At 43.5% G+C, this 15,119-nt stretch overlaps 2 protein-coding genes across 3 annotated transcripts in view; one reads left to right on the top strand and one right to left on the bottom strand.

Annotated features, from left to right (window-relative positions):
* Positions 1-160: 160 nt before the first annotated feature.
* CENPL (centromere protein L) lies at positions 161-6,857 on the top strand. The gene is made up of 5 exons (XM_015410580.1): positions 161-229; positions 2,415-2,564; positions 3,384-3,647; positions 3,899-4,459; positions 6,715-6,857. The coding sequence occupies exons 1-5, from the start codon at positions 209-211 to the stop codon at positions 6,784-6,786; spliced, it is 1,068 nt and encodes a 355-aa protein (XP_015266066.1). The 5' UTR covers positions 161-208; the 3' UTR covers positions 6,787-6,857.
* Positions 6,858-7,574: 717 nt separating this feature from the next.
* The window catches only part of KLHL20 (kelch like family member 20), a 38,270-nt gene continuing 30,725 nt past the window's right edge, over positions 7,575-15,119 (bottom strand). For both annotated transcript variants that reach the window (XM_015410576.1, XM_015410577.1), the window contains exon 13: positions 7,575-9,202. In XM_015410576.1, coding sequence (XP_015266062.1) covers positions 9,118-9,202 — 85 coding nt within the window. In that variant the 3' untranslated portion in view covers positions 7,575-9,117. The remainder of the gene's footprint in view (positions 9,203-15,119) is intronic.

Below are 15,119 nucleotides of genomic sequence, written 5' to 3'. Positions count from 1 at the left end.
CTTCGCCGTCCCCTAACCTCATCTGCATCGAGCCCTTGCAAGTGACGGCAGCGGCGACGCGTCTTCCTCGCCCATCCTTCGCATGCGCAGAATACGCCCTCCTCCGCCGAAGTGGTTGCTGGGAGGCAATTTTTTAAATAAACCCGCCCGCCTCAGCTTTTTGTGCCGTGTCGTTAGAAAGAGATTCTCCTCAGGGCTGTTGTCGCCGATGGACGTGGCGCGGAATCAGGTGAAGGGTGGATTGCAGTTTCTTGGGAGGAGAGGTGACGCGTTACGCCCTTGAATGAGGAACGATGCGAATTGTGAAAAATAAATACGTGAGAAATAAGAGTATTTTTGGCTGGGAGAGAGCAGCGGCTGGGCTGGGCCCCTTCAGACTGCAGGAAAGGGGCGGGGTGTAGTGTGGAGTGGGGCCCTTCTCTGGACAAAACCCGCGTCGAAACCGCTTGAGGAAGCGGCGAGGCTAAACCCCTTGTCCCGGCATGCTGATTTCCTACGGACGCGTCTCCCCGCAGCAGTCCGGAGTGGTGTAGTCCAGATACAGGCTGACCGGTCAGAACTTATTTTTCTGTCCGAGCTCTGCACCTATTCCTGACTTTATTTAGACCAAGACCGGTAGCCAGGTTAGTCTCTCCGTAGCAGCGGGAAAAAGCAAGAGTCCCAGCAACACCTTAAAGACTAACAAAATGTGTGGCAGGGTATGTGCTTTCTTGAGACAGGGCTCACTTCTTCAGATACAACTAGAATGGGAGTCCATCTGTCAATTCAGCTCAGCAATTGCAACTGATGATGAAGCTCAAGGCAATGCATCCACCTGGACTGACTCAAGACCTTGGTTTCCTGTCTCATTGATGCTGATTTCTCCATGCCTCTGTATCCCTCCTAAATCCAATCATGCCTACTGTTGTCATTCACCTGCTATTGTCATTTGCCTGCTAATGTCATTCCGCATCTGAAACCACTCCACTTTCCAATAAATAGGACATTCTAGCTGTATTCTGAAGAAGTGAGCAGTGACTCATGGAAGCTCATACCCTGCCACATATTTTGTTAGTCTTTAAGATGCTACTGGACTCTTGCTGTTTTCTACTGACATTTTTTTACTCACTTCATTGATACCGTGCCTTTCGCCCTAGTGGATTGTTTAGAAACACCCACTGGCAAAGTAATTCCACACTTTTTCCTTTCTCCCCTCTATAAGATGTTGGAATTTCATGTCAGTTACCCCATAAATAAGTTTGTGGTTTTAAGCATTCATAAATACATTGCCAACACGGTGTAGTGAGAGTGTCTGGCTAGGATCTGGGAGACTTGGGTGCAAATTCCTGTTCCGCAGTGAACCTTGCTAGGGGAACCTAAGGCCAGTCACTTCACATCACAGTGTTCTTGTGAGCATGAAATGGACATGGGGAAAATGATGTTGTAAGATGCTTTGGATCTTCATTGAGGAGAAAAGGGGGGTATAAATAAATAAAAATAGTATTACTGAGTGCTAGGCTGTATTTTATGGCAATTGCATATATATATAGAAGCAATCCCAGAGTTATTATTGAACTTCCTTTCCCATCTCACTATGTTTCTTTTCCTCTCTCCTGGCCTTTTGACTCCCTTGCCAGAGAGCTGTAATGGAATGAACTTTCACATCCAGAGAACTACTGCTTTAAATTCTTCAGCCTTTTCTCAGAGAGGAAGTGCTCCAGTTCCTCGATCATTTGAGTTGCTCTTTTTCAGTTCTTGAGATTTCCCTTTTATGATATGAGGTTATATGTCTTTTCTACATATTCCCTCAAAGGCTGGCTTTCAGTATGGGTATAAGGGTTTGCTTTTCTTCTTAAACATCTGGGGTTTTTTGGCCTCTTGATTAATAAGCCAGTTCCTATCTATTGAAGGCCTTTTTTGATGGCTCATTTTAACATACTTCATTTGGCAGAGCTTCATGGCATGCTTGCAGGGATGTTCCGAGAACAGAGACAATATGCATGGGGAGGCTGGACACTGGGAGTCTCCCACTTCTTCTCTTGCAAGTTGTATGCTAAACCCAGAGCTTCCCTGCTTGCTCCTGTTCTGTCAGTTTACCTTTACCATTTGGCAGATTACCATTTTTAAAACATTATTCCATGTAATGATAGAAAAATCAGTGAAGCTGTTGCTAAATGTTTTTCAGCAGCTCTGAAGTATTTGCACCAAAGTATTGTCATTTCTAGGATAGATTTCAATTTTAATCTTATATACAAAATGTTTTAAACATGTTGTTTTGTACATATTAATTCCTTTTATATTAATGTATTTTGTATCTTAACATAATCTTAGAGGCTCAATAGCTACATTTTAAGAGTCCAATGGCCAATGGGCCTTTTTGAACATCTTTCTTGAATGAACTGAACATGGCATTAATAAACTACATATGTGCACAGGGTACTGATTCTGGAGGAAAAGCCATGGGCCATGGTACAAACTTCATTAACACTGCACATCTTTCAAGAGGCCGCATATCCCTCAAGAGAGGCAACTTGTTTGGTCAGACTCCGGCTAAGAGACGACTTTTGCAAACTCCTCACCTACAGGTAAGGCTGCCGTAAGCTTGGTATAACTAAACAAAGTTTTTGAAAGACAGGAGTATTGGAATAGTAGTAAGTTTTTATCTGATGCTACAGTCTTACTGCATTAGAAGCCAGACAACCAAGTTAGGATAATCCAAAGGCCCAATTGCCTCTCTGGCTGGTTTCCTGCATTGGGTACATCTATTGTTTGTTTTGATGCTTTCAGCAATCTGCTCCTCCAATTCTGTTTTCATTTGCATGAGATCTTACCATTTTCCCTGTCCAGTTTATCTCTTAGTGACCCTGTTTTACAAACTCCATTTTCCCCTAGTAACTGTTGTACCATTACAATTTTACTATGCTGTTCCCAGCTGTTTGAGGGGAAGTAGGTTGACAGTATACCTGAACATTTAAATTGAACAATAGAGAGGCTAGAGATGGATGGTACAAGATTCAAAGTACTTCAAGCAGACTGCTGTTTGTAAAAATGGATCTTTCCTGCCTCGTGTTTTCTTCAGTCCCTTGCCCCAACCAAAAAGCTGCTCCTAAATGTGGAGAGACTTTCAGGAACACTATGGAGTGCTGCTGGGGGGGGGCATTCAAGTGAGGAGTGGGAAATCTGGAAGTATCTTCTGCCTGCACAAGGACACCTTTGAGTCCAGTGCATAAGGTGTGGATTATAACAATCATGTTATTTGCAAATTATCTCCAGTTTTTAAGAATAAATGTTAATAAATGCTTTTTATAGTACTGTTTCCTGTACTGTTAGACTTGGGGCTGGAAGATGGAAATTATGGATACCACTTATGGCTTGTGAAACTGAAGCTCTTATCTCCATTCCAGGAAAATGCTGATGCTCAGATAGGCTTCCTTCTCCGCAAGCAGTTGACCTTGTACAGCGTCTCTCCCCTATACAAGTTTTCTTATGATAGACTGCAGGAATATTCTAGACAGCTGTGTTTTGTTATCGCTGCTGAAAAGCAAAAAGGGCTCGCTGTGCATGTGGAAGGTGACCTTAAGTTTAAAGTGAAGTTCTCCATGCTCTCAGTGTTGAAAACCTCAGAACAGAACGAGGCAGGAGTCCTCATTCAGGTAGGCATCACAGTAGTTAAAGGTTTTTCTTATCACTTCTGAAGAATGCGGTTACAAAGTCTATAAAAGTGACTCATTCAGCTCATTTTTGTCACTGTCGCTGTACCACTCAGCTCTTGGACAACCTGGGCTGACTGTGAACATTCATGATGTGTTGCTAAGTGTTTGATGCCCAATCTTGGTTTTGTTGGGTTTTAAAATGTTTCTCGAGAAAGGGGTTCTCAAAATTTGCAGCTGTATATTTTAAATCAAAATAAATTGTACAGTCTCCCTCTTCTCTACCCCCCTCTGCCCTCACTCAGGTTACAGCTGAAAATGCAGGACCCAAAGTGGTGTGGACGGGCTGTTTCTGCTGTACTCGTGGAAATGACATTCTAGAAACAGTCGTGGAGGATTTTACTTGCCTCCCTTTGTTCCTTGTAAATGGGGCAGAGAGTCTCTCGGCCATCATTGGAACTTGGCTTCAGCAAACTTTTGACTGTTCTTTCAGCCTGTTGACCATCAGCCCCCTCAACCTTGCTTGGATGGCTGCAATGTGGACTGGGTACAAAATGGAGCGTCACAAAGGAGCAGTGGAGCTGACTTTCTCTGTTCCAGGCACTCCTCAACCTCTGGACATTTCTTATGCCATCCACGCTGAAGATGCAAAAGCCCTTTGGGATTCAATCCATACCACTCAACAAGAAGTTCGACAAGAACAGGTGGACTTATTCATGGATGGCCTTTGCTATCACTTTTATAGACATTTCAAGATCTACCTGTCAGCCACAAGACTGGCGAAAGTCTCTACATCTGTAGCCTCCGCCCATGCTAATGGGAAAATAAAGGTATGGAGCCTGGCTAACTGACAGCAAACCAGTTGATGGGGTTTATTGTTTCCCACTATCTCTTAATGTTGGAGGCTGTTTTCTCATTGGATTGGCCATTTGTTTTGTCAAAAAAGAATTAGCCAGTTGACCATTCAATATTTCAGGGCGTTGGTTTGGATCCCATAGTGGTGCTTCCATCCAGCACAACGAGCCTTCCCTGATAAGAGGTTAGAACCCATAACCCTCTTTTAACAAAATACTTTAAATTGCTTCTAGTAATTATAAAAGCAAAGGATTGAACCCTGTAAAACACGAACATAAGGTACTCGCAGAGGCAGATCTTCCTCCATCTCCCTTTTTCCTTTAGCTGCTCTCTAAAGCTTCCCCTCCCACCCCATGCTGATGCTGAGAGTCAAGGGAGCCTTGTGAACAAAATTGCCATGATGCATGGTGGGCTACACTAGCTGGCAGCCCCCACTGAAAAGTGTGTAGTTACAATATCCACAGATAATGGGAGAGTTTAGAAGTTCCCAGTCTCCTTTAGGCTGTAGCTACTTTTGGGACTTTGAGAATGGGAAATGGGCACCACCACAAAATGGCTGCCATGGAACCTGGGACCAACTCACAGAATGTTGTGACATTGTAAGACAGACATCCTCTTGCAATGGAAGCAGCTGTTTCCCAAGGGGTGTTCCCTGCAAGCAAAAAGGTAATGTCTCTATTGGAGCAAGTACCACTTACTCCAGTGAGGTAGAGGAAAGCTGTTTGCTCTGGGCAAGAGATGCTTTGAGGAAGAAGCAAATGTGCACCAAGAAACTCATTGGAGGGTGCCGTAATGTCTGCTGGAGCCATGTTGGGGACTACTGCTTAGAACAGAGGTGTCAAACTCATTTGTTACGAGGGCCAGTTCTGACATAAATGTCACTTTGTCAGGCTGGCAATGTGTGCCATAACACGAAGTACCAAACATGTAAACTTTATAAAGATGATTTCAGATGCTGAATGGCAAAGTGGACATGATTGGCTTAGGTGTGATATGCAGAGGGGTAGAAGGCATAGAGATCTCAGCACTGGTAATGAGACAGGAAACCTAGGTCAGTTTGTTACAGGAGGATACAAAAAATAAATGGGAACAAGTCTAAAGAAATGAGCAGTGACTCATGAAAGCACATACCCTACCACAAATTTTGTTAGTCTTTAAGGTGTACTGGATTCTTACTCTTTCTACTGCTATTAGAAACCACAACATTCAAAAACCAGTAGGGGAATATTTTAATCTTACGGGACATTCAGTTGCTGAGCTAAGAGTAGCAGTTCTCTTACAAAGGAATTTCAAAGAGATTAGAGAGACTGCTGAATTGCAACTGATACTGAAGCTTCAAACAATGCATCCTCCTGGACTGAATTGAGACATACGTTTCTTTTCTCTTTACCAATGCCTCCTATTGTCATTTGGTGTCTGAAATCAATTCACTCTTCAAGATATACGAACAGATGGACTCACATTCTAGCTGTATCTGAAGAAGTGATCAGCCACAAATTTTGTCAGTCGTTAAGGTACTACTGGATTCTTGCTTCCGTTCACTAATAAAGAATGCAAACTGTGCTGTTAAGTCCCCCCCCCCAATCTGTTTGAACTGGAAATGGGGATCTCTCCAAGTGCCATGGGACTCTCTCTGTGGTGTGCTCTTTCTGGCTCCCCTCCCCCCCCCGAAGAAGTGTGCTTGCACACAAAAGCATTCACCAGGAATAAAAATGTTGTTGGTCTTAAAAGTACCACAAGACTGTTTCTCTCTCTCTCTCTCTCTGGTTCTTTCCCTCCCCCTGAGGAGAAGGGAGAGGAGTCCTCAGCCAATCAAAGGAAGGGAGGCTTGGCTTTCTTTCTCTCCTCTGCAAAGCAGGAAATAGAGACTGGGCAAAAGGAGCTGCAATGCAGGAAGCAGCAGACAGCCAGTTGTGCAGGGGCCGGATCCAGCCCACAGGCCTCTGCCTTAAAACATCTCCAGTATCTTGTTCTTACTACTGAAAATCAGAATAGAGAATGGAGCAGCTAGCATACTTCTTTCTTTGCTCTATAAAAGTATGACTATGTCAAACTCTACAAGCCTTTGTGTAACTGGAAGACTTTGGCTGGAGCTGGAGATATACTGAGTGGGCTGTGACTTTTAACAATTGCTTTTAATTGAATATTATATACTGCTTTGATCTGACTTGCATTTTTTAAAACAGATCATTCTGCATTGATCTGACTTGCTTTTTTTTTTTTTAAACAGATTCTTCATTCTGCATATCTGGTGGAAATCCTGGCACTGATGACAGAATTGGCTATTTCAAAAATACTCTGATGGACATTACCTGTCTGGTGCGGAGATGGCTTGAAAACTGCTTGAGGGTGTAATTGTTTTTATTATTGATCCAGCACATAATATGGATTCTACTCAAATCTGCAATGCAGTGAAAAGAATCACATCTGTATAGCTTAATTCAGACTTAGTATGGAACTATCATGGAGAAGGTTGGCAGTACTGCACACTGTATTAAAAAAAAACTGTGTACCTTACAAGTAGCACATATTGTTCTATATAATTACTTTGAATCCATTTCAAAACCAGGACTGAAGGAAGAGTGCTCCATGTATGAAACCCAAGGGCAGAGGAAAAAAGGGACACTATAGGCAGGGCTTTTGCTTTTTTTTTTGAAAAAGGGGTGCTGGAATTCTGAAGAGGGAAACGAATACTGATTTCAGATAAGCTACCAAACTCCAACTGGTCCTGGGGGGAAAAAAAACCACATCCTTCTCATTATTGACATAGTTTCTACCCAGAGGACCCCAGTAATTGAGAAAAAGCTAGAGAGCTTTTGACACCTTCATTCAACCAGATGTTTTAGATACAACAATGGATAAATTGCTCCAAGTGTTCTTTTGTCTGACCCTTGAGAACAAAACAAAACACCCAAAACGAGATTTTATTAAGGTAATGCTATTTATACAAGTTAACTCATGCTAGAAAAAGCATAAATGATATATGTAAACAACTGTTTACAGAATACTTTTTCTTTGTAAAGGTGCAAATGTTCAAAATGTAAACACAGCAATGCCAACCTTTTGCCAACCTTTAGGGCAAAAGGAAGGGCTTTCACCTCTGAGCTTTCCCCCAAACAGCCACTTATGTTAACTGTTTTTTTCCACCCTCTCTACCCGAATACACTGAAGCTGCGGAGGCTTTAAAGCTACATAGGGAAGGTCTTAACAACTGGCATTGCTTTTGCCTGGAGAACTCATGGCCCATCAAGGCCCAGGCAGGCCACCGTAAATGACTGGTTAATATGCATTTAGTCTTTGCCCCTTCGCTCTCCAAGCAAGCCACAACAGTGATACAGTTAAATTTGGGGGTGGGGAATTGATTGGAGATGGTTTAAGGCTGCAATTCTTTGAACTGAATGAGGGAATGACAGCTGTGCTGCAGAAAAAAAGGTGGCAAATACTTCTACTATAATTCTAACCACTTCTTTCAGAAGTGTAATAAGGCAGGTATCATTATGCCCCGGAGCCCAAAAATTATATACCGCTTCATGGGTAAGAAAGTGCTCTGAAACAGGAATTAAAATGACAGAAGAGAAAGGTCAACTGCTTCTTAAAAGTATACTTTGTTGCTTCTCTGTCCCAACAACTGCTTAATCACAGTATATGTTCATGGGGTATAATTACAGGAGTGTTCTCCCTAAACTGGCAAGATATGAAGTATGCAGAACATGAGCCTCATTACTGATGCAAAGATCTTCCCTGAAAGGAAGAGCATTATTAGTGTGCTCTTGTCAAACGTTTCGGGCAGCCAAACTTCCCCACAGCTAAGTGCTGAGTTTGTTACATTTCTGCTCTTCCCATGTATTCTAATCTTTTGTGTTCAGTTTTCCAATGAGGAAAATATCATTCTGCTTTCAAAAATCCGGACAGTGATCAGAATTTATAAATAGCTTCAGCTGGAAAACTGCATGTAATACAGTCAGAATCTACCCATTTGAATTTAACCTGAAAAAGATGAGGTTTTCATAGTATCCAAAAAACATACAGTAAAAGTTAAATGGGAAAAGGCTAAAAAAAAAAAACAGTTAGCACTGTAGGTCATTTAATTTAAGCAAAACCTACCTGTAGCATTCTCTTACCTTGTGGAAATGAATGAGGTCTTATGCAACTACTTTTCATTTCAATGAGATGGGAGTAGATGTGAACACAGGTGACTAAACCCTCTGTCAAGAGGGCTAAATGACAGAAGAATGTGACTGACACACATTCACCTTCAGATCAGATGCCTTGCCCACCTCTGAATGGGCCCGTGTTTGACAGACCTCAAGTACGCTTTGAGTTATTAGTTTGTTACTAGAATGACATCAAATTCCAGTTTCTTCAATAAACCAGGATGGAAGGAGGAAAAGAGACAGACAAGGAAAACTGCGTGCTCCAGACTGTTTGCTGGAGAAGTTAGCATGGTCTTCTGTATCTGTAGCAGAGGAGGGGGAAATGTGTTCAGCATCCATTAGAATCCCACAGGAAGAGGCACCAGCAAAGAATATAAGTGTGATCTTGCTTTTACTAGAGCCTCTGAGAGCTCAGAAGTCACCAGGTTGATCAGTTTCAACAGGAATGAACACGGGGGGGATTCCTCTCACTGGTTGTTTTACCATATATGGGATTCACAATGTGTCATTTTGATAACTCCTACGCCACCGCCAAGTCGACGGTAGTTCATTCCTCCGTAGAGTCTGCAAGAGAAAAAGCACATTTTGAGCGTTATTCTTGCACAACAGCAAATGCAGGAATAAAATAATATTCAAATAGATATATTATGATAAAATCAGTGGGATGATTTGGAGTACAGGATTACAACAGTAACCTTTCAGTATTAAATAACCTGTAGCTTACCCAGTTCATCTCCTTTTTCAAGTACTTTAAGAATTATTCAAACTCAAATATCTATATGTATGGCAAGTGGATTTAATAATCTGGGGTCCTGACCAGACTAGACACCATAAAAAGCAGCATCTTCTCCAGCACTGATGTGTCTTGGCTTTCACTTTTTAAACAAGTGTTTCATACTCATCATGGAGGCAATAAAAGCTGTTGAAAAGAAACAAGCTTCATACCGGAGACTGCCTTAAGTAGGCTTTTAGGAAGAGTCAGATGTTCTCACAACAGCGGTCACTGGGGGTGTGGAGGGGGAGGTATTTGTGAATTTGCTGCATTGTGCAGGGGTTCAGACTAGATGACCCTGGAGGTCCCTTCCAGCTCTGATTCTATGATTCTAACTGCCCCCGCCTCCCTGTGTTTGGGTGAAGGTATGGCAGAATCCGTCGACAGAGTGGTCTTTCCATCCTGCTCTGCAGAACTCAACTTTCATCTTTAACGAAAGCCAAATTTCTTGCCCATAAAGAAGTTATGATGTAAAGAGCAGAGGTCCATCAGTGGCTATTAGCCAGAAGGTATAGATAGGGACTCTGGGGCAAGTGATGCTCTGTCATCTTGGTGCTTGGGGGGGTCAACAGTGGGAGGGCTTCTAATGTCCTGGCCCCACTGGTGGACCTCCTGATGGCACTGGTATTTCTGGCCACTGTGCGATACAGAGTGTTGGACTGGATGGGCCTTGGCCTGATCCAACATTGGCATCTTTTATGTTCTTATGTTCTTACACTTATTAGAGAATAAGTCCCGCTTTGTACAGTGTAACTTACTTCTGAGTAAAGACCCACAGAGTTGAGCTATAAAGCCACAAAGTTTGGCTTAAGAGTTATGTAGGGCACTGTGTGGTAAAATATCAGAAACTAGAGAAAGGAGAGAACAGAAAAACTAGATTGCACATCTCAGCTTTTCCTGACTTACTATTTGGGTAACCCTTGAAGAAAATTTTGTGTTTGATGTAGTGCATGCCAAACCCATCTCTGCCCACCTTTACCTTCCCCCGACTATTAGTATTCTGAGTCTCAGGCCTTCCTCCTAGAGTCTCTTCTCTTGTAACTCCCACACACGCATTTGGGTGAAATAGAGTTCTGCAAATATGGAATTTTAATTTAAAGATGTTGTGACTGCAAAACTTTGTATCTCTCGTCTAGAATTCCAGGACCTCTAACCTTTGCAGTCTTTGTAACAAAGATTGACATTTTGTATTGTGGGCTTGCTCTTGGAGGACCCAAGAGGAAAGCAAACTTTCTAGATGTTAAATGCACTCATGTCAGGATTGATTTCTGGGAAACTAATAAATAACCCAGCATGCAGATTTCACCCAGAAATATGATTTCATCTGGTTACTGTTGCCCTTTATCTTATTGATTTTTAAAGACATACAAAAATACAACTGGCAGTTGATTTCACAATTTAGGGTTTTCAAGGCAAGAGACATTCAGAGGTGGTTTGCTGTTGGCTGCCTCAGTGTCAGGACCGTGGTATTCCTTGGTGGTCGCCCATCCAAATACTAGCTAGGACCAGCCTCCTGCTTAGCTTCCAAGATCTGGCAAGATCAGGCTAGCCTGGGCTATCCAGGTCAGCTAAAGGTAAAGGTTCCCTTGCTCGAAAGCCAGTCGAGTCCGACTCTAGGGTTGCGGTGCTCATCTCAGTTTCAAAGCCAAACAGCCAGCGCTGTCCGAAGATGTTTCCGTGGTCATGTGGCTGGCATGACTAAACACCAAGGCGCACGGAACGCTGTTTCCTTCCCACCGAAGTGGTACCTATTTATCTACTTGCAATTTCTTGCTTTCGAACTGCTAGGTTGGCAGGAGCTGGAACTAGAGACAGGAGCTCACTCCGTCATGTGGCGACTCGGGTCTCGAACTGCTGAACTACCGACCTTCAGTTCAGCATCTTAACTACTTGAGCCACCGCAGCTCCATCCAGATCAGAGCATATGTTAATTACAGATGCCCAAGTACATGTTGGATATTGTAACTGCATGCAAGAGGATTTGGGAGGGAATGGGTTAAGAGAATTCTGTCACTTGACAGTTGGCCACAAGCCTCTCATAGGTTAGATGCTGAGCCTCTCTGGCCCTTGTTTGCCTTCTGTGTTTCATTTTATATAGGGCCTCTTTTCTCTCTCTTACCTGGGCTTGTAGCTGTAGCAAGTTAACCTTTTTGAAGTTAACCTGTTTACAGTAAGTTAAATGTACCTACATGAATATCTCATGTAAGATGTGCTTCTATTTTTGTAAGTAAAATTTCTCATGTTACCATTGGACTCATCTTTATAATTTATTTGAGCAGCATTTCCCCCTTAAACAGGGAAACATGGAGTGTGGGGGATACTGTGAAAGAAAAGCCTCTGTGCTCCCAAGGCAATTGATCTTTCTTTACAATCAACCCAATAGTACTGACCATGAGTCATTAATTTAGTGACCTACTAAAGACCCTCAGATTAATGTTTTTACACTTAGTATTTTGGCTTCAGTTAATAATTTAACTCATTCTCACTTTTAGTCCTGAGGCTGGATTCCACCAGCTATTGCAGGACCATAAGGAGGAAAAGATCCAATCTTGCCCAATTTCCCTCCTCACTACAATTCCATCTTGTGTGGTCTCTCTTCTGGCCAATGGAAAAATGGGTAAAATTTAACTCACTTGTTCCAAAACCCAACTGTTAGAAAAAGGGGGATCCATGCGAATGCTTATTTTCATAAGAGTTCCAGTAAGAAAGGGGGGCTATGAATGAAGTAAATATGAAATTGATCATTTGCTTCTGAAATTTCTTCTAATAAATATGTAGGCAGGATCATCTTTATATGTAGCATATCTGCTTTCAGGGCTCCAGACAGCTAACTCGGCAATTCCTGACTTAGTTCCTTAAAACAGTTCTCTTATCAAATTAATTCATGACAAGATTCCACATGCCTTTTTAAATGCGTTGCCAGCCCAAATAGTGGTTAGCCCATATCTTAAATAAATCCCATCCATCACCACAAAAAGTTAATTAACAATCTTCCAAATTTGGGGCAGGGAGGACTGACCCCCCCAAAATACAGCAGCGGGCTTAAGAACCACCAAAACCAAAGCTTTTACCCACAAAACCCGTCATGTTTCTAGTCCAAAATTCCAAAAGGGTTGAACCCAAAGTTTCCATTTTGTGAATCTGGAGGCTCCCTCCAATGCAAACAGCTTTCCTCCAAAGGAACAGACATTTGCCAATAGAAGGCTTGGCTGTTAGTGTAAGTGGGAACTCTAGATTCACTCTCCAATTATTTTGGGGTAACGTCTTGAATATCTCTGAGAGGAAAGGCAACACATAAATACCAAAAAGGAACAGAGCCACATATGTAATGAAGCCACAGTATGGATGGTCTAACAGTGCCCCCAAAACAACACCTTACACAGCATAATTGCTAATTCAGGCCCGTCATGGTCACTGCTTCTAAGGGTTAAACTAACTGGGAGATCTGTGTCTGGATCCTGACATTATTTTTACAGCTCAACTGCAGCTGTAACTTTAATCCAAGCACACCAGGGTAGAAGGATTTTGAAACTCTCTCCCCTCTCTATGAGTGACTACAATTTAGCTGTTAAGTCCTGGAAAGTTCCAGCCACACATTTCCCCACATCTCATCTGTTGACACTAAGAAACACAAACCCGGGTAATAAAGCAGTGTCAGCTGTGCACACAGAAAATCTCTACATGGAAAGAGTAATAATGTGCCGTGTGTGTGTGTATCCTATTTATCTATAGTCTGTGTTATTGGAAAAATTAAGAAATCCCAAATGAATATGTTCGTTCATGAACTTGGTATCACAAGGAGTTTTAATTTCTTTCTGTCCTTTTGCACCTGACGGTTTCTTCAAGTAGCAAATGCCCTTCAAGGATATAAATAGGAACTGGAAATCCTATTCTGCTTAGACTTTCCAGTGCAAGTTCTGATCACAACACCCTTTGCACAGACCACTTGGCTTTGGAGCCACAATTCAATTTGCATCGACACTGGTCTGCTTCATCCTGTGTCCTGAACTTGGACCCAGACCAGAAGTTAATGTGGGCACTCCCACAGAGCGCAATTCTCCCCTTCCTCCCCTTGCATAGAAGCCCCTTGAAATTGTGTTCTTAGGGATCACTTCTACCCAGGAACAGGATTTCAGGGGGGATGCATTTCAAGTTGCTGGGGGAAGGCAGGGAAATCATGCTCCATGGGTTGAAATCTTTCTGCCTGCAGAAAGGCTAGTCTGGAGCCAATCCCTGGACTTTCAGTTAGCTTTGCACACTTAAAGAAACAGAAAGGTGGCTTTCAATCTGTGTTCTAGAGAACACGAGAGCTTTTCAGTAAGGTCAATGATGCCTCCCTAAAAGACACCATGCCCACAACTATTGATCTTTCCCCTGCAATATGCAGTTGCAAGTACGTGCTACGTTGCAAAACTCCTCAAAAGTAAGGATTCCTAGGCCACTATGAGAATGTTCCTGCTTAGAGGACTACCATGGAATTGTCTCACTCTACCTCCCTCTCTCCCCTTGAATGGAAGGAGAGGGAAAGGTGCTTCAAATTTCCCAAGGAGTCTGGCAGTTGTTCTAAGTCATACTCTCAGTTCCATAAGTGATGGTGAGGCTCTAAATCAGGGGTTCTCAACCTTTTTGAGCCTGTGGGCACCTTCGGAATCTTGACACAGGGTGGTGGGCACAACCACAAAATGGCTGCCAAAGGAGGTGGAGCCAACTACAGAATGGTTGCCACGGGAGATCGAACCAACCACACAATGTCCGCGAGTGAGGTTATGCATAACTGACAGTAACTCTTCAACTGATTTCCAGTGGCCCATCAGAAGCCCTACTGGGCAAAAACCCCACCTGGCCCCACCCACTTTCAAAAAACGCTTCACGGGCACCAGGAAAGTGTTGGTGGGCCCCATGGCACCCACAGGCACCAGGCTGGGGACCACTGCCCGAGCTACATTATAACCTCAATCAAGTTCTACTATGGAATGTGGACTGAAATGTTCTATATTTAGACATGCATACAAATCCCAGTTTACTTCTGACTGGTCCTTTGGAGTCTGTACATTCGCACAGATGGATTCCATACTTCTAACCAAGCCTTGATTGTCAGTGTGGGGAGAGGCAAATGGCCCTCCATAAATAGACCTGATAAGTATCTTGTCTGTCCAGGAAGGGAACAACATGGAGATATGGGTCTATTGTCAAAAGTTCATGCAACAGGCCAAGACGCAACCACTCGTCCAGGCTTCCACCTACACTTTGGGAATGAGCCTTCTCAGGCCTTGGACACAACAGCAGAACCACCTTCAGCTTCAGCACTGGACCCGGGGATACTGGTTCTGAGCAAGACTACTGAAGCCTTCAACAAAGTACTTCTTACATGGGTCCCATCAGCACCAAAGGACCCCAACCTGGGCCTCTCATCCTCCCTATATTATAAAGCAGTAAGACGCAAACTGCACGCAATGCGCCCCTACAGTGTTTGGACGGTTCGCCTGCCCGTCAACAGCTTGGCCACGTCTCATTGGCCACGTCGTTTGAGTCCCGCCGTGCACGCAGCTTCCCGTGGCCTGCGGAGGATTCGGAGGAGAGCCGAGACGCGCCAGTGCCTGGGGACGACGAGCCGCGGGCTCACACTTGCAGCCGCCTGGGTCGGTGAGGAGAGGGGGAGGGGCCGAGAGCCGAGCAGAGGAGAGGCGCGAGTCGAACCGCAGCCGCCTG

The sequence above is a fragment of the Gekko japonicus genome, unplaced genomic scaffold, assembly GCF_001447785.1.
Source record: "Gekko japonicus isolate JY-2015 unplaced genomic scaffold, Gekko_japonicus_V1.1 scaffold3701, whole genome shotgun sequence".
NCBI classification, from domain to species: domain Eukaryota; kingdom Metazoa; phylum Chordata; class Lepidosauria; order Squamata; family Gekkonidae; genus Gekko; species Gekko japonicus.
This window is presented reverse-complemented; position numbering and strand designations above follow the sequence as displayed.

What these genes read in the sequence shown, in the direction of transcription:
- CENPL (XM_015410580.1), top strand. Translation starts at nt 209, where the DNA reads ATGGACGTGGCGCGGAATCAG. An exon ending in TGCAAACTCCTCACCTACAG is followed by an intron (nt 2,565 to 3,383) that starts GTAAGGCTGCCG and finishes TCTCCATTCCAG; the next exon opens with GAAAATGCTGATGCTCAGAT. An exon ending in ATGCTAATGGGAAAATAAAG is followed by an intron (nt 4,460 to 6,714) that starts GTATGGAGCCTG and finishes TTTTTTAAACAG; the next exon opens with ATTCTTCATTCTGCATATCT.